This window comes from Cololabis saira, chromosome 14 (genome assembly GCF_033807715.1).
Source record: "Cololabis saira isolate AMF1-May2022 chromosome 14, fColSai1.1, whole genome shotgun sequence".
Classification (NCBI taxonomy): Eukaryota; Metazoa; Chordata; class Actinopteri; order Beloniformes; family Belonidae; genus Cololabis; species Cololabis saira.
Window position 1 is genome coordinate 16,896,863 of NC_084600.1, and position 19,731 is coordinate 16,916,593.

Consider the following 19,731-nt stretch of genomic DNA (forward strand, 5'->3'; position numbering starts at 1 on the left):
CTGGAGCAAAGTGTAGAAGGGGCTTTCAAGTGTGAGGCGGACACGTGCAGCCGTAGCGTCCCGTCGCATTCGCTGACATTAATTTTACATGAATAAATGGCTGAGCTGCCGCCCCCTCTGTAGGGAGGAATAAACATGAGCTCCACATTTGTATTCGAATTCATCTGGCGTCGTTAAAATTAGAATTTAACTAGAGATTTTGGCCGGTGCTGCTAGAAGATATAACCCCTGGCGCTTGATGAAATGTGTTACTTTTGAATGAATATAAGTATTCCCAGCCCTCATATTCATATCCATAAAGGCGTCATTCTAAATGAAGAAAAACAACTTCTGAATTAATGAAATAGCTTATTTTTACTTGATAATGACTTAAGTAAAGCGTGTTAATTAGCATTAACCTGAGAGCTGCAAAAATGTTGCAAAACAATTTAATCCTAGAGTTCCTTTCTAAGCAAATGCATGTGATATTAGATAAAAGACGTCGGTCGGAGTCTCTAATTTTTCTACAAAAACGCAAACAGATGCAGAGCGGCGTGGAGCCACTTGGCCATCTAAAGAGTGCTGTCTCTTTAAATACTCTTGCAGTTATTCTCTCAGCATTCACATGGCCATAAAGAAGAGCTCAAGCTTGAAGTCATCCACTCAAACACAGACAGGAGAAAAAAAAAAAAGAAAAAAAGTTCCCTGGGATTTTGAATTATACAGCAGCATCTTCCTGTATTTTACACCTGCACGGAGGGAGGGATGCTCAGCCGAGCCCAGAAGAAAGCCTGACCGCACCAGCAACAACAAGTTCTCCACATTTCTGCTTTTTCTTTCCCTTCTTGCTGTTTTAGCTCATTTATTTTTCTACTAATTAAGAATGCAACTGCATCGCCTATGTTTGCTGTGGGCTTCATGCGCAATGTTTCTGCAAGGCAGGTAAGAAATCATTTTAATTTTGAGCGTCTTTTAAGTGAGCATAATATTAAGGCTGCATGTTTATTCGACTGTGTGCAGACTTCAGTTAATAAGGTTTGACACTTGCCTGTAGATAACGATAGGGGAGTAAACGGACTGAGTGCTTCTTTGTCCAAGAGGCTTTTAAGCATTATTGTTCACTTAGAGGAGGAAGAAATAAGGTTTGAATTGTACTGCTCAAATAAAAGAATGAAGGAAATAGTTTAAATCACAGATTATGATTGAAACTTTTAAAAGGTTTGTTTAAATAAAAAAAAAAGATTGAGAACCCAGAAGTTTAACTGTCCTGATGTCAAACCATGAAAAATGAATATTTTGTTTTAAAAACAGGTGTAATTTTGACAAGTGCTGGCTCTGTTTTTTAAAGACATTCAGAAGTTGTGTGATGCCTCCTGAGAATATGAGTAAGCGGGGCATCTTTATCTTTATCTACCATGATCAAGTAAAGGGTCAGTTCCTTCAGAATATTAGATTTGCACACAGTATTGAACTATTGGGACTTTTTCCAAAGTCAGATTAAGGATATTATGTGTTATAAATGACAGAAAATCACAATGTCAGTTGTTCTTGGCACCACCTGGCAGGTCTGTGCTCTGTAAAGAGATGAAGTTCCCCAGCAGGGCTCCCAAGCCCCCCTCTCCGTCGGACTTTCTGGACAAGCTGATGGGACGCACGTCCGGCTACGACGCGCGCATCAGACCCAATTTCAAAGGTGAGCTCGCCGCGTTGCCGCTCTGCCGCTCTGCCGCTCTGCCGCGCTGCCGCTCTGCCGCGTTGCCGCGCCCTCCCTGCGTGCTGCTCAATTTGCAGAACAATCTGAGCGGTCAAGTAGCACAAATCATCACAGATGGGGTAAAAGTGAGAGGCACTGCAGGCTAGGATGCCTTTTTCTTTATTTTTTTATTTGTGTCGTGTGTTTATATGTTGACCCACAGCCGTGGGTGCCGGATTTCTTGACTTCTCCATCAAAGTTTGTTCTGCCAGAAAAGCCCCGTCACCCTCGTTTCTACCCCACAGGCCCATTTCAGTCCAGTCTTCAGTCAGTCCAGATTCTCTCTGACACACTTCGCCTTCAGCCTCTGGAGTTGCATGTCATATTTATTTCATACTTGCTCTATATCCTCTTCTTAGTGCTTGCTGGGTAAATCCCGAACGATTATCTATAAATACACTAATGTAACGAAAGCAGAATCAATAAATGATTGCTCCTTGGAATGAATCGATGAAATATTCAAACCTTGGGTTGGACTACGCTAATGGGAGCGTGCTGGAAGTGACAACACAATTTCACGCGGTTTATCTTGGATACGTGTGTTTATCAGGACACAACGAGACACATAATGAATGAAACAAGCAGATGTTAAAGCTTTGAGGATGTCGTGCTGCTACTGTGATGTTCTGCTCCTGTCAGGTCCCCCCGTCAACGTCACCTGTAACATCTTCATCAACAGCTTTGGATCCATCACTGAAACAACCATGGTGAGCAGACCCTCCTTTACTACACCCTTGTCTTAAACTGTGTAGACTACAACAAAATAATCAAGTATCTAACCTCTTTTGCATATGGGAATAATTCAAATGAAGGATTTTCTGTCTTGCCACTTGTGACCAGATAATTTTTACTCAACTCAACTCAATCTTTTTTATAGGACACAGTTTTAAACAAAGTGCCTTACAGTAAAAAAACAGATGAATAAAAAGCATATATTACAAATATAAAATAAATAAAATAAGATGAGGACAAAATACAAGAATACAATGAAATAAAAAATAAGAGTAAAATAATTAAAAATTTGAATATAAAATGTATGCCAAATCCACAAAAATTAACATTTTTTAACATGTGGTAACTGTTATTTGCTCCACAGGAAACCCAGTGAAAATAATTCCTCCTTTTGCACGTACTGTATGTGCTCCATAAAGTCTTGTCATAATAGATAAGATTTATATTTCAGTAACAGAGGAAGATGTTTTCACTCCCTTTACTGGGTTCACAGTCGCCACAGTGCACAAATACCAGGCCATGTGTCAAACAATGTATGCAAGCATTAGCATTAAAGTACAACCCTGATTCCTAAAAGTAAAAAAAAATTTTGTGACATATAAATAGAAAAATAATGCTTATTTTTGCAAATCCAATAAATCTACATTTTCATCATTGAATTAACACTTTAAAAAATTACACTTGAAAGCGTGTCTTTTCCCACTCGTTTCTAATTTGATGACAGCGGCACATCTCGAAATAGTCGGGACACGGGCAAGAAAAGCCCGGAAAATCAAGTGCTATGAAAAAGAAACACCTGAAGGAACATTTAGAGACTAATTAGGTTAATTGGCAGTGAATGTCAGTGACATGATGCGCAAGAAATGGACCTTTGAGGGTCTCTCAGAAGTCAAGACGAGCGGAGGTTTTCCAGTCTGCGAAACTCAATGTACAAAGCGTGAAACAACAACAAAATTGCGATGATTTTAAACATCTCAAGGTTCAAATTATTTGGAGAATTTGAAGGAACCCTATGTGCACGGGACAAGCCTAAACATTGACTGGTTATGATTGTGTCCTTAGGCGGCACTGCAGTAACCTCTCATACTCGGAAGAGGCCACATGTGAACGTGATCCAGATATGCAACAGTCTGGTCTGGGTCAGGCTTCATTTAAAACATACCGAGGAAACATGGAAACCTGGTTAGATTAATCAAGATGTGAGATTCTGCTTTGGAAACGGTGCATGCTGCGTCCTCTAAAGTAAAGAGGAAGTTCAACAGCCTGCATCTCTGATGGTGCGGAGGTCTTGCATCTTTTAGCAAGACAATGCTGAACTGGATCCGTTACAAAATCATGACTTTCCAGGAAAGCTCTGCATGCTGGCAGCACCTGCAGAGCATTCAACAACTTCAGAATATGTGGTGTATCATGAAAACACTACAACAGGGAAGACCAGGGACTGTTGAGCAGCTCAGATCCTGCACCAGTCAAGAATGGGGCGACGTTCCCGTCCCAAACCTCCAACAACTGTTCCACTCAACCCCTTGTTGGAGAAATGTACAAATGGAGAGTATGAGTACAGATTCCACCGAAATGTTGTATCTTTACAAAAGCTGTGATATCAACGTGTTTCATCAAGTCTGGGAATCCAATAGTTCAAAGTAGCGGCATATTTTGCTGAAGTACAGATCAAACTCGAATATTCAAATATGAGACGGGACGAGTTGTGATCTGCTCTGCCGTCTCTAGTACCGTCACGGTTAATGTACAATAGAGGAGGCAAGGCAAGTTTATTTGTATAGCACAATTCAACACAAGGGAATTCAAAGTGCTTTACATCAACATTAAAAGCAGCAAGACACAATTAAACAGCAAATTACAAATAAAATGATAAGAAAAGAGGTAAAATAATAAAAAGCACAAGTTGTTAAAAATAAGGCCAGTAGAGTACAGAAGGTAAGCATTTAATTTAAGAGTACGCTTCAGTAAACAGTAATGTTTTTAGGCCTGATTTAAAGGATCTACAGTTGGAGCAGACCTCAGGTCTACAGGAAGTTTGTTCCACCGGTGAGGAGCAGAATAACTGAACGCTGCCTCGCCTTGCTTGGTTCTTGTTCTTGGGAACCACAACAAACCAGATCCAGATGAACCTCAGGGGTCTGGGAGCTTCATAGGAACTAACAGATCCAGCATGTATTTTGGTCCAAGACCATTCAGGTGTTTGTAGACCAGCAGTAAGATTTTAAACTCTATCCTTTGACTCACTGGAAGCCAGTGTAGTGATTTCATGACCGGTGTAAAGTGGTCCAGTTTCCTGGTGTTTGTAAGGACTCTGGGGATGAGAGAAAGTGATGAGGTTTAAGTTATTTAATGTATTTTGAATTAACATAAATGTACAGATTTAGACTAGTCAATACCGTATAAGAAGAACTGGACAACTACACTCACCGGCCACTTTATCAGGTACACCTTGCTAGTACCGGGTTGGACCCCCTTTCGCCTCCAGAACTGCCTTAATCCTTCGTGGCATCGATTCAATAAGGTCCTGGAAACATTCCTCAGAGAGTTTGGTCCATATTGACATGACAGCATCACAGAGTTGCTGCAGATTTGTCGGCTGCACATCCATGATGCGACTCTCCCGTTCAACCACCTCCCAAAGGTGCTCTATTGGACTGAGGTCTGGTGACTGAACATTTGAATAGTGAACTCATCGTCATGTCAAGAAACCAGACCATGATTTGTGCTTTATGACATGGGTCGTTATCCTGCTGGAAGTAGCCATCAGAAGATGGTACACTGTGGTCGTAAAGGGATGGACATGGTCAGCAACAAGACTCAAGTGGGCTGTGGTGTTGACGCGATGCTCAGTTGGTACTAATGGGCTCAAAGTGTGCCAGGAAAATATCCCCCACACCATTACACCACCACCACCAGCCTGAACCGCTGATACAAGCGAGGATGCTTTCATGTTGTTGACGCCGAATTCTGACTCCACCATTCCACCATACAAATGTTGCAGCAGAAATCGAGACTTATCAGACCAGACAATGTTTTTCCTTCTTCTGTTGTCCAGTTTAAGTGAGCATGTGTGAATTGTAGCCTCAGTTTCCTGTTCTTGGCTGACAGGAGCGACCCGCTGTGGTCTTCTGTTGCTTCAGACCATCCGCCTCAAGGTTCCACGTGTTGTGCATTCAGAGATGCTCTTCTGCAAACCTCGGTTGTAACCAGTGGTTATTTGAGTTACTGTTGCCTTTCTATCAGCTCGAACCAGTCTGACCTCTGACCTCTGGCATCAACAAGGCATTTGCGTCCACAGAACTGCCACTCACTGGATATTTTCTCTTTTACAGACCGTTTTCTGCAAACCCTAGAAATGGTTGTAGGTAAAAATCCCAGTAGATCACCAGATTCTGAAATACTCAGACCAGCCTGTCTGGCACCAACAACCATGCCATGTTCAAAGTCACTTAAATCACATTTCTTCCCCGTTCGGATGCTGGTTTGAACTGCAGCAGATCATCTTGACCACGTCTATGTCCTAAATGCATTGAGTTGCTGCCATGTTGTTGGCTGATTAGAAATTTGCGTTAAGCAGCAGTTGGACAGGTGTACCTAATAAAGTGGCCGGTGAGTGTATATTGGTTGGCTTAGTTTATGCTAATCTTTTTTTTTATTACTAACTATTTACTAACTTTTTATTTTTTCCTTTTTCACAAATAACAGAACATTTCCCCCATACACAGACAATCAAAAAGTGCATATTAAGTCGACATTAATACAGACAGCAAGATTACTTATTAAGACAATTTCCCTTCTTTTACTACAACCTATTTCTATCAGTATCCAAATACAACACAACATCTCCCCATCTTTGGTCAAAAGTGTCCATTTTCATCTGTAGCCTTGCGGTCATCTGTTCCATGATTGTACCTGCTTCAGTCTCTGCTTCCACTGTGTTACTGTCGGTGATTTACTGTCCTTCCAATTCACAGTAATCATTTTCTTGGCAATCAGTAACAAAATCCACAGTATATATCGCTGTTCTGCGTTATACGTTTCCTTTGCTACAGCTCCCAACAAATACACTATAGGATCCAGAGGAACATTTACCTTGACAATATTTTTCATTTCTGCTTCGACATTTTTCCAAAACACTTGAATTATTGGACAATCCCAAAAGATATGTGTGTAATCCCCAATTCCTCCACAATTCCTCCAACACATTTCAATCAAAGGTGTCTTGACAAACAAAGAAATATTCAGTGGAGTGTTAAAATATCTCATTTTTAATTTCCAATCAAACTCTTTCCATAATTGACTATTTAATCCCTTGTGACTGTCCAGTTTATGCTAATCTTTGATGCTAATTAATATTAATTTACTTTCATTCTGATCACATCTGTCTAAACATACTCATGTCGAGTGTCAACCAAAAACGAGATCTGAAGCGAGTGCCGCCAGAGCTACAAGGAGCTCCACTCGCACAAATCATGAGGAGATGTCCGCTGCTTTTCATTCAAACTCTGGTAGCGCTTGTTTTGGATGTTGTTGGTTAGTGGTCCGATTAGTCAACTCGAAAGGCTCCTGATCTGATCCGAGGCGAAAGATGCTGGACATGTTAGCCACAGCCAGCAGCTGTCAATGTGGGAATAATGGCAAAGGTGATGACAGCTATCCAATGGCTATGCCTACCGTCAATCAAAAGACTACACGCTGTTTAGGCATACATTTGTTGCTTTATATTATTTTTCTGATGTGGTATGAAAATCAAAAAAAAAATCCCATCCCCAGAACAGTTCTTATGGATGTGAAATCTAGCTATGTAGATCAATCAAAAGAGTTTTTGTACCACATTGTAAATATGTTTATTTCTGCTGCAAAATTGGACATTTAAACGCGGGAGTTGGTGGAGACCGACTCACTGTCGGTGCCAGAACCTAGTGGTCAGTCTGGGAACTACAAGCAACGTCTCAGTCAGAACTGATTGATTGATTATTTGAGCTTTTCTCTGTATTTCTTATTAAAAATCAACTTTTTATTTCTGCTAGATCAAACTGTTACAGTTATAGGGATTTCTTAACGTAACAGGTTCTATTCGAGAAATAAACCCTTCTTCAGTTCTTATTCACTCAACATACTTTTGTTGCCTTTATTATATTTTTTATTAAGATAACAGACCTGATTAATATGGAGGACCAAAACTGACATAATTAAAAAACAAAAAGCAGAAATATATATATATTTAGTTTAGTTTAGTTTTTCCTTTTCCTTATACATGCATTCCTTGTTCCTTACATTCCCTCGTCTCCTCTTCTTACTTTATCTTAGGCATTTCTGCCTCATTATACAAATGAGGAGGGCGGTCCTTCCTGGTGCAGCTCCTCTACTATAGCTCAATAAACAGGAAGAAGCAGGGTCGAGCCAAAATCAAAACTATTGCGCACCTGGCGATGACACACTGAGATAGACATACATACCCCTCAAACTGGTTGCAGTGTATTATAATGCTGCTCTCACCACCTTTTTGTTTGCTCAATCAGCCTCACTGAAGACTGAATATTGTCTAATGGGTGAATTTCTAAAATTATCTATTAATGCTATGTGGTGTAGGGGTCAAAGGGACATTATAAAACCAACAAAGATATATAATATAATAGGAAATATAATAATAATATAATAATAATAATAATGATAATAATAATAATAATAATAATAATAATAATAATAATTAAATAATAAAAATAGAGGACGGGGGAATGTAAAAACAAGGAATGCACGTATAAGGAAAAGGAAAAACTAAATATATATATATATATATATATATATATATATATATATATATATATATATATATATATATATATTTCTGCTCTTATTTTTAATTATATTAGTTTTTGTCCTCCATAGATTGATGTTAATTTATGTGACACATCATTTGAAACACGTCCCACCTCTCTCCTAGCAGGTCCAGCTTCATGTTGCTTCAACATCATGTTTAAAGATTACGTCTAATAATCACCTCTAAACACATGTTTGTGCTTCACGTCCCTTCAAATAAAGAACTATCCCATATTTATGATGCACATGGAGGCCGTCTGGGGAGGGCCTGCTTTGTTGATTTATTTAGCTTTAGAGTAACTAGTGCTTGTGCATTTTCTAAAATACCTCTAAGCGAAATGCATCAAAATTTAATTCACAAAATTGTTAAGTGGAGTTTGCTGTCATTCAGGTTTCATGCACTTAAGTTGGCTTGTTGCCGTTTATGCCAACTTTTCTCAGACATTCAGAGTCCGTGTGTACGATCACCCTGATGCCTTTATTTTACTAGAACTAGGTAAATAAACTTGACAAAAAAAAGAAATACTAAAAGCTCTATGAATATATTTAAAGCTCATAGCATTTCTAATCACGTGTCTCGTGTCGTAGGACTACCGGCTAAACGTGTTTCTCCGGCAGCAGTGGAACGACCCACGGCTGGCCTACAAGGAGTACCCGGACGACTCCCTGGACCTGGACCCGTCCATGCTGGACTCCATTTGGAAACCCGACCTTTTCTTTGCCAACGAGAAGGGAGCGAACTTCCACGAGGTCACGACGGACAACAAGCTGCTCCGGATATTCCAGAACGGGAACGTCCTCTACAGCATCAGGTGATCTGATTTCTCCCGCGCGAATCCGGCACCCGGATGCTCCTTTTTTATCAGCCGCTTCACGTCTCCACCGGGCTCATGGGAATATGAACTTTTGCCTCTTGGAGCCCTCTGTATGGTCCACTACATGCTTCGTCTCACTTCAGTTCAGTTGGCTTGTTCTGGTGCTGCTCAGTGCACATTGTGAACAAGGTCATGTTAAACTGTAACTGCGGGCTAAAGCAGAATCAGGTCAGGAATGTGGCACTAAAGCCGTGGAAGCGAGCAGTGACACACGAGCTGTGACAGCTACATAAAAAGATAAATGCATTACAAACGTGGTCCTTGCCAACACGTATGTGAAGTAGTGGGAGGGAGGACATCTCTTTATTTATCTGTTTTATTTATCCTCCCCGATGCTGGGATGTTTTCAGCCCATCATACATCAAGTTCTCCGATGGAGGCTGGCATGTTTGTGAAAACTGTCAGTCACTGCTTGCATTTGCGTGCGGTGCAGTGAAACGGAAAGACGGAGAAGATGACAGCTAACAGACACATTTGAACAGCTTGATCTGGGAGGGACAGCCGAGAAGGAGAGTAGAAGTGATGGTTTAGCTGGGTCATCCACTCACCTTTTGGTCTGATGTAGGTAGCAGGCCCTTCTCTCCCTGCATGAGCCCGACTTACGGCCTCGCCCTCTATCTTCCAGGCTGACGCTCACACTCTCCTGCCCCATGGATCTGAAAAACTTCCCCATGGACAGCCAGACGTGTACGATGCAGCTCGAGAGCTGTGAGTTCATCTTTTAAAAGCAGGCTGAGACATAAAGAGATTGAGCAGCTCTATCCTGCACAAATTTAATGCCCCCCCCCCTGTCTTTTCTCCCTGTGTAGTTGGCTACACCATGAATGATCTGATTTTCGAGTGGCTGGACGTTGGAGCGGTGCAGGTAGCCGATGACCTGATGCTCCCTCAGTTCGTGCTAAAGGAGGAGCAAGGTCTGGGTTACTGCACCAAGCACTACAACACAGGTACAGCAGCATTGATTTACTACTCATTGATTGTTCCCTATTTATCTTACTGTGTGGAATTGTGGGGATCCACCTTTAAAACCACCTTAAATTCAATAATAAAACTTCAAAAACGAGCCATACGTATCATCAATAAGGCTAATTACTACGCTCACACAGATCCACTTTTTCTAAATTCTCATGTTATTAAATTTTATGATTTGTTTTATTTTAAAATCATGCAAATTATGTTTAAAGCAAAATCAAAAATGCTCCCTGACCCAATACAGAGGTTCTTTTCAATTCAGGAGACTCGTTACAATCTTAGAGGTGTCTGTAATTTCACAGTACAAATGGCTAAAAAAGGTATGAAAAGGAGATGTGTCTCCATCGTTGGAGTTAAATTCTGGAATGATGCCAACATAAATTTAAAAACATGTCATTCTTTTGTTGTATTTAAGAAAATGGTTTGTAAAGCTATTTTTGAAGCTTATAAGTGCAATTGACCATCTGTTAATGTTTCTTTGCTTTTCTATTGTTTCTTTGCCTTTTGTTGTTTCTTTGCTTTTCTATTCTCTTTTTGGTTTTCTGGAGGTCGGTAGCCAAAAATAGAAAGTTGGTACTATAGGATAGGCTTTTATAAGCAGTTTGCTTCTGCCTATGCCTTTTCAGTTATTGTTCAACACATTTTTTTTGGTTTTGTATGAAAAGTTAATGCTGTGTACAATGTTTTTTTTGGTGTTGTTTTGTGTTGCAATGACTGAATAAACTTCATTCATTCATTCATCCCGCGGCTGGCATCTTGCAATCGTTGCACTTACTTCCAACCCTCTCCTTCTGACTCTGCCGGCTTGTACCTCTCCTTCTGTGGTCAGGCAAATTCACCTGCATTGAGGTCAAATTTTACCTGGAGCGTCAGATGGGCTACTACCTGATCCAGATGTACATACCGAGCCTGCTGACCGTCATCCTGTCCTGGGTGTCGTTTTGGATCAACATGGATGCGGCTCCCGCCAGAGTGGGTCTGGGCATCACCACGGTGCTCACCATGACCACACAGAGCTCGGGGTCCAGGGCCTCCCTGCCCAAGGTGAGGCAGAAATCATTAAATTAAAAAAAACTCTGTAAATATTCACTGTTATTAGGAATTATCTGATGCTCCGGGCGGGCTGTACAAACACTGCAGAATTTGGTTGCTTTCCTCCTTCTCTGAGTTGGCAGGCTGAGGGGAGACCACTTTATATATGTTAAAGCAAGAAAAAACACGTTTTTCATAATAGGTCCCCTTTAAGGAAAAGTTTAAGGATGTGAGTTCAGAATCACACTAAAATGAGCAGCGGTAGGAGAGAAATCAGAACCAGGCACTTCTGATGATAAATTATTTGGTTGCCTCTTCCAGCTGCGGACTGAGCTGGATGACTTCTGGAAACACATGCCGCACATGTGCACATATCCCGTAATCGATGTTAACTCATCGATTCAGCCGCTCAGGCATAAATGTGCTTCTCATATGAGGTCCTCTCAACATCAGCAGTGGAGCGTTTCAACCTTTTCCTTCACACAATTAGTCCAATTCTCTTTAATTCCTTAATTCTTTCCACTCGTTTTCTGATTAATGTTTGTATTCTGATCTGATTCTTCAGCATTTTAAGGTGACGTAGACCTATTCTCACAATCCTGGACAGAAATATATTCCACAATTTGGCTTCCTGTACGTTTTCAGAGACTCGTGTCTAATACATAACACATGTCTTTCAGCTCAAGAAAAATGGTTAAATGATCATTGAATTCAGAGAGACTGGGGTTCAAATATAAACTGGGCTGTTGTTGTTATTATAACTCATTTTATTTTGTCCCAACTTCATACGGCCCTAAATATTATTGGACGTTGCTGCGCCTGGATATGCCAAATGCATAAAAGATAAATACAATGCAGCAGTTCAGGGGAAAAATAAATAACATACTTAAATCAGATGAACAGTTTATACTTTTTCTTTTGTCTCTTGAGTCTCTGGCAGCGTTTACATCCATATGGTACAACTTTTGACATTTGGCGCTGTCCTCTTTCTTTGTTTTCTTTCTTTTTTTTGTTTCTGTTGGGCCAAGCAGAGTCGAAACGCCGCCAGATCTTAGTTCCTGCCAGAATAGATGCTAGGAAAAATCTTCAGCAAATCCGGCCCAGATGATCCCCGTTTGCAGAGGTTACCAGATCCATTTCCAGTTTAAGAAAAGCATTTCTAGTCCATTGCAGTCAGGGAAAATCACCGTTAGACTGTGTAATAAAGGGTCTGTGTGGTAATAGTGCAGGACAGGGTTTCCCAGCTCCAGTCCTGGAGGCTCGGCTGTGCTGCATGTTTTAGATGTTTCGCTGCTTCAGCACACCTGACACACATAAAGAGATCATCATCAGCGGGTCAGCGAGGTCTGCACATGTCTGTTGATGACTCATTCATTTGAATTAGGTGTTTTTGGAGCAGGGAAACATCGAAAACATGCAGGAACGTGTCCCCGGGGGCTGGAAGGGGGGGAACCCTGGTGTAGCATGTGCAGAGCTCGTTACATTACCCCAATTAAAGCAACTGACACAAGGTATTACTCTGGAACCTTTTTCTCATATTTTGTCATGTTAACATTCAAATTTTAAGTTTTTAAAACAGCTTGTCTGATACAGCCAATCAAGATCGACATTGAAGTCACCAAACAGAAGGTGATATAATAACTTAACACCTTGCTCTGTGATTCTCTTAATCATGTAATCATCTTTCTGATGCATGAAGCTTTTATTCAAAATGCTGCAGGCCACCTGGGTAATTTTGCTGTTCCTTATTTGAGGTAAAAAAAAAAAGGGGGGGGCTTAAACGCATGTCAGAGCCTTAAGATGCCTTTACAAGTGAGAGTGAAAGTTAAGTGCTCCTGCTTACAATCCTGTTTGTGTGCGTCTGAAAACATAAGAATCGCTGGAACATGTCAGAAATTAAAAAACCTAAAATGTATTTGTCGGACAAAAAAAATTTGCAAATTAAATCATAATAAAAACCATCAGATCATATTGGTTCTTATTTGGGCACGTTTAACATCAGATAAACAAAAAGACTATCTTTTTTTAATATATAAACCATGCTATTTATGTTACAAATGGGAAGAGGAGAGAAATCACTTTGCCAATAGTAAATACCTTCAATTCCTTGTGGATTCACCTTTAGTAACAATAGTTTTTTCCTTTTTTTTAAAAAAATTCTATAAACTCTGACGTTGTGGAGGAATTTTTTCCCATTTTTCTTCACAGTTTTTGTTGGATTTTCTTATACACAGCTCACTTAAGGTCCTGGCACATCATTTCCCTCTCACGAGTTGAGGTCTGGACTTTAACAAAGCCGCTCCAAAACCTCATCTTTCCTATTTTTCAGGGATTGCTGGAGTATTTGAGATCTTTATCCAAGTACCTAGAATACTCTGATACATAGACTTGTTCGTGGCTGGATGCCCAGGTCCTGTGGCTGCAACACAATCCAAAACGTCAGCCCTCCACCGCTGTGTTTTACAGCGGGTACAAAGTATTTTAAGCTGAAATACTAAGTTTTGGCAGCGGACGTTGAGGCCAAACAACTCCATTTTGATCTCATTTATTTATAGGACGTTGCTCCAGAAGTCTTCTTGTTTGTTCAAATGCAGTTTCATGATCCTCCGTCATGCTTCCTTGTTGTTTTGGAAGACACAATAGACAAACTATATATATATATATATATATATATATATATATATATATATATATATATATATATATATATATATATATATATATATATATATATATATATATATATATATATATATATATATATATATGTGGTCCTCTAAATGTGCTATTATGGACTCTAACCTACACTTGAAGTAAATTTGCTGGTCAGTTCCCCCAGGGAAGATTACAAGATTACAAGTCTCCTATGCTTTACACTTGTAACAAAAAAAAAGTTCTTACAGTAAAACTAACTCCAAATTGTTTGGAAAATGGTTTAAAAGCTCTTTCCACATTTCTGTGCAGCAGCTTCTCTAAGAAAATTGCTTGTATCTTTCCATCTTGGCATTGTGTTAACACACACCTGAATACTCCACATCAACAAATCAGTGGCATCAATTCAGTGGAAGCTAAGGTATGGCAAGGTTACAAGTCACAGAACTTAACTAGGGTATCAATCAACACGTCCAGCAAATACTCATCACAGAAGTTTATGTAGCTTATCTGTGTGGTCAAGAAAATTGGAACTTTTTCAAATGCAGTCTCGCTCACTGCAAAAACAAAAAAAAAGGAATATTTGTCTTATTTCTAGTTAAAATGTCAAATTTTTAGTCAAAAAATCTAATTACACTTAAAACAAGAGTCATCACCAGAAAGATAACTTGTTATTTGACCATGTTCACCTGTTTCAAGTAAATTTTCACTTGAAATAAGTAGAAAAATCTGCCAGTGGGACAAGATTTATCTTCTCATTACAAGCAAAACAATCTTGTTCCACTGGCAGATTTTTCTACTTATTTTAAGTGAAAATCTACTTGAAACAGGTGAAAATGGTTGTTTTTGAATCTTGTCTTAAATGTAATGAGATTTTCTTTGACTAAAAATTAGACATTTTAACTAGAAATAAGATAAATATTCTTGTTAAGATTTTCAGTTTTTGCAGTAACTAGTGAAATCAATCATGTTCTGATTTGCATTTGTAGTTATTCTATATGTATTAAGTAATAGAATAATCAATACAAATAGACACAGAGTAATTCCATAAATGTATTAAAAAAAAAAAACATTTACATTTTCCCTTGAAGCTGAGGTGTGGCGGCTGCCGTAACTTACCATACCCAATTGACGCCCCTGCAACAAATCATCTGCTTAAATGATAATTAGATGCACACAGCTGCAATTTACCCTCTTAAATCCTGTGTAAGTGGTAATGCGGTACTTACTACTGTGGTTATTTTATGCCTCATTTTGTTCAATAAAAATCAGTAGCCTACAGTAAAATAAAAAAACTACACGTAGAATATTTTATGATATTCTTACACAAAAACATTGGATCAAAAGAACTTTTGCACAACTCAAGCCCACATCTTCCTGCCCAAACGTGTCATGAAACCAGGTGATTTTTATTCCCACGATTCTGCAGGTGTCCTACGTCAAAGCCATAGACATCTGGATGGCCGTGTGTCTGCTGTTCGTGTTCGCTGCACTGCTGGAGTATGCAGCCGTCAACTTCGTCTCTCGGCAGCACAAGGAGTTCTTCAGGCTGAGGAGGAAGCTGAAGGAGCAGCAGCGACAGCGAGCGGTGAGTGCAGGCCGCCCCCTCGGCGCCTGGGGCGGCTGTCACCTGCGATTCCCTGCGATTCCCTGCGATTCCCGGCTCTGCAGGAGCAACAGTTGAGCTGCGCGCTGCGGTGCTGCTGGTGAAGCCAGGCGCCACTGACCTGCAGCTAATTCAAGTCACCTAACTCCAGTCTTCACGGGGGTTTCTCAGCATCTTCTGTCGGTTATCATGGGAAGAATATAGTGGAGATAAAAATAGGCCAATAAGCCTTCGAATATAAATAATTTCTTAAAATGAAGTAGTGTGACGGCAGCCGCAGGAAACGTGAATACTTTTTAATATTTATAGCCTACCTTTTATTCTTGGCATAATCTAATGCAACAAACACCATTAAAGAAGAAGCTGTAAACATGTTGATCACATGGATGGATGGATGGATATATTGATGGAGATGGATAGATAGATTGATATATAGATATATTGATGATAGATAGGATGGATGGATGGATTGATGGATAGATAGGTGTTGTGCCACAGCGGGTTAGCTAAGCTGATCAGTTATCGAAGGGTTATTAATAATTTTATTCAAGAATTATTAATAATTAATAAAGTCGACTATTTATCAAATTGAATTATCAAAAATGATAAAAAGATCCTCGGGGCACCACCCTGTTCCTTAAGCAGGGAAATGATAACTTAACAGCAGAAAATCAGTCTCAGATGATTAGGATTATTCTGCAGAACAGTAAATCTTACTATCACTTACAGAATAACAATTGAAGGCGTGCAGTTCAAGCACTGAGCTCTGTCAAAAAATCAGAATGTGACCAAAATTGCATGAAACAACAGAAACCACTCATTAAAAATCAATCAGAATTTATTTACATACAGGTATCAAAGCAGATGTAAATAAATACCCAAATAAATCCTGATGGCACACTACATCATTATAAAACCATTAATTAAGAAAAACAACAATCAATAAAAATGAAACTTAAACGTTAAATGCTTGGAAGGTAAAAGGAATCAAAGCAATAATAAACACAATAACGAACACAATAATGATAATGTACAGTAATACGCATACAGTAATCTCATTAAACATAAATTCAGCTTTACACCGTTCTAACTGACTGATCGCCCAAACCCAGCCTCCCGTCTCCTCTGGATTCTGGATCTGGGTTGCGGGTTCTGTCGGGAGCTTTCTGTCCAAGCAGTCTCTCGTCTCTCTCTCTTCTCCTTCGACTCTGAAATAAAAGACAGGGGTGCAGCGTGCAGCAGCCGGGCGATCCCGCCCTGGTCAACGGAGCCTATCACGGCGTCTCGGTGCGCGCGGGGTCCGCTCCACTCGTCGGACGTGCGGGATAATAGATGGATGGATGGAGGGATAGATAGATAGATGGATGGATGGATAGATAGATGACTTTATTCATCCCAAGGGGATATTTTGTTGTCATAGCCATCCGGTATAAATACAATAGAATTAAAAACAAAACTGAGGTAGAAAATAAAGGACACTTGAAGAAAAACACAAGATAAATAAATAGTTATGGTGTTGTGGCAAGAGTCAGAGTGCAAGGTGACGGGAAGATTCAGTCCAGGTGTGTGTTGATCGTGGCTCTGACAGGTGGATGAGTTATATAGTTTAAATGCAGTCGATAGGAAGGATTTCCTGTATCGTTCCTTAGAGCAGCGAGAATGGATGAGGCTGTTGCTGAAGCTGCTCTTCAGCCTTCCAGTGTTTTGTAGAGAGGATGAGAGGGATTGTCCATGATAGCCAGCTGTTTTAATAGCATCCTCTCCTCCAGGGTGACCAGCTTAGAGCCAACAACAGACTCTTCCTTCCCCATGAGTTTGCTCAGTCTGTTCATCCGGTTTGATGGTTGTATCCATGTGCTGTGTTAATCATCAGCAGGGAAGTGGTGACAGCAAAGTGAAAGGAAACAACACACCAGGAAGCAACGCTGCTCCTGGGAATGTCACGCAGCGGTGCAGCGCCTGCGCCAGGGTATGTACAGCTGCTTTACTCCATCAGACACGATGCAGTCGAGGGTTCAAACCCACTCGCTGAGCGCTGTTCTTCTCGTCTTGTGTCCACCAGGAGGAGGAGCTGGCGCAGCAGGGGTTTCTCTTCCAGAGTTTTGGACTCTTGTCAGCGGGAACCGCGCCAGAGATGGATGCGACGCCAGTCTTCGCTGATTTACCTCCTGGGTTGGGTTTCTATGATATCCGACGGCGCTTCGTGGAACGGGCGAAAAGGATCGACACCATCTCCCGGGCTGTTTTCCCCATGAGCTTCCTCATGTTCAACGTCCTCTACTGGCTCACCTACAAAGTCCTACGACACGAGGATGTCCAGGCTGTCCAGGCCACGTTGTGAAAACACACAGAGGACCACACAGAGGACACGCTGGATACTTTCAGCTCTGCTCTCTTTACTAAAACATTTACAGACTGAGAGTCCTCAGCTAAACCTGGCAGGATGCGTTGTGACTGCATGTCCAGCAGCGCCGCTGGGAAACTCCAGGACCAGGAACCGTCCAGCAGTTTTAAAGTTTTATTACCTCTAAAGAAAAGCACTTTTTATTAGCACTAACGCTCTGAAAATTACACATTTGTTTACTGTGTTTGTGTTCTGTTGGACCCACTTTGAGGAGAGCATTTTTGTGTGTGAAGTCACTGTCGCTTCTCTCGTGTTTGGACCACGGTACAACCGGGTTCATACTTTTTATTACGTTCTCAGCCCCCAAACTTAGTATCCCCTCTTCATCTGTGAGCGTGTGCACATGAAAAACAGAAGATATCATCTGATTGTATTGATCTCAGTATTAAACAAATACAGTTTGAAACAGCAGCAACAAATAACTTAACAAAATAAAGTTAAAGGAGCATGAGGCAAGAATAAGAAATGAGACTCATTAGCGCCACGACGACCGTCGGGGGTACTGCAGCCAACAGCGAAGTCGACACGGGAGAACGCGCATGCAGCGTCATTTGACGTTACATCCGCAGGACAGCGCGGGAAATTCGGGCCCAGAATTGCATCACATTTTGCAGCACACAGCCTGTTCAAGGCAACAGAGAGATACACTAGAGCAGGGATTCCCAAAGTGTGGTGCGCGCACCCCCAGGGGTGCGCAAGCTGCCTCTAGGGGGTGCGCGAGATGAAAAATGTAATGGCGGTCTGATAATTATTTTTTTTTTTTCACACAATAAAGATGTGTAAATAAACATTTCCTTTTGTAAAAATTTAAAATCAAAAACTGTAATTTTAATGAATAAATAAATGCAGGCTATTCAAAATGCACGTCTGTAACGCCCGCCAATGTGTAAATTATAATAAAACCCATCCGCACTCTTGCAGCCTGCCCTGCATAATTAATGCTGTGGAGGTGTCAGACCCGACACTTTTTCGGGGAGTGTAACGTTCAACTGAACTGTAGGCTATTCTGTAGTAACTGGACTCTATCTACCAAATGAATTACGTTTGCTTAGTTTGTTTTGGTTTCATCAATTTGTGCAAATGGAGGAGGAGAGGCCTCATCTCATCATGTGCACGCTTCGGGTTTGCGCGATTCGGGTTTAGGAGCGCACCTTCCATGAGACAGACGCAACAACTGTTTGTCTGTTTTGGAGGTGCAAAGAGAACAATAGATATTTCCTCACAAAGACTGTTACACTATTTGCGAGTACATTACCCAGACCTATAAAGCTGGTAGAGGTGTGCCCAAATTCAGAGCGCACTCCACATGCGCTTTGCCACCTCGGTGGCAAAGCTCTATTCGGGGGTGCCAATGACGTGATCTGTACTTTGCATTATTCGTTTTGCAGAAAATGCAGAAAACGGCCTGATGGTTTTATTATAAAAACATCAGGCCAACCTTAAGCCAAATAGTCGCCTCAGTGGCAAGTTTCTTTCTGCAAGGAACAGTCAATCACTCGATTCTTTCTCTCTTCCTCTCTTCTTTTTTTCTACCTCTCCATAAAGTTACCGTCAATCCAAAACACTCGCGCTCCAGCGCGTGCTCGAGGGGGCGCGCATTGGAGCTGCAGTGTGTCGGGGAGGAGAGAGGGGGGCGGGTGAAGGAGCAGAGAAGCGCCTATAATGACGTGCTGCTGTTATTAATCATATACATTACACACAAACACTGTTAAATACAGAAAATGCACATTTCAAATCTTTTTCAAAGATGAGCAACGAGAGGCTCCTCAGTCTCTCTGTGAGCGTCGTCGCTCTGACGGCTCTGGCTCCTGTTGACGACTAAAAAAGGCTCCACGGAGCAACTTGTAACAGGCAATGCTATCAGAATACGATGCAAACAGTTAATCTTGGATAAAACATCTTT

The 19,731-nt window shown here is 40.9% G+C and overlaps 1 protein-coding gene across 1 annotated transcript; it reads left to right on the forward strand.

Annotated features, from left to right (window-relative positions):
* The first annotated feature begins 862 nt into the window (after positions 1–862).
* On the forward strand, positions 863–18,353 carry glra4b (glycine receptor, alpha 4b). The gene is made up of 10 exons (XM_061740938.1): positions 863–921; positions 1,545–1,672; positions 2,372–2,439; positions 8,876–9,099; positions 9,788–9,870; positions 9,972–10,109; positions 10,964–11,178; positions 15,248–15,406; positions 17,298–17,393; positions 17,487–18,353. The coding sequence occupies exons 1-10, from the start codon at positions 863–865 to the stop codon at positions 17,763–17,765; spliced, it is 1,449 nt and encodes a 482-aa protein (XP_061596922.1). The 3' UTR covers positions 17,766–18,353.
* The last annotated feature ends 1,378 nt before the right edge of the window (positions 18,354–19,731 follow it).

Coding starts and splice junctions, on each gene's coding strand:
- glra4b (XM_061740938.1), top strand. CDS start 863: ATGCAACTGCATCGCCTATGTTTGCTGTGGGCTTCATGCGCAATGTTT. Junction 1,673..2,371: donor CATCAGACCCAATTTCAAAG/GTGAGCTCGCCG, acceptor TGCTCCTGTCAG/GTCCCCCCGTCAACGTCACC. Junction 9,100..9,787: donor AACGTCCTCTACAGCATCAG/GTGATCTGATTT, acceptor TCTATCTTCCAG/GCTGACGCTCACACTCTCCT.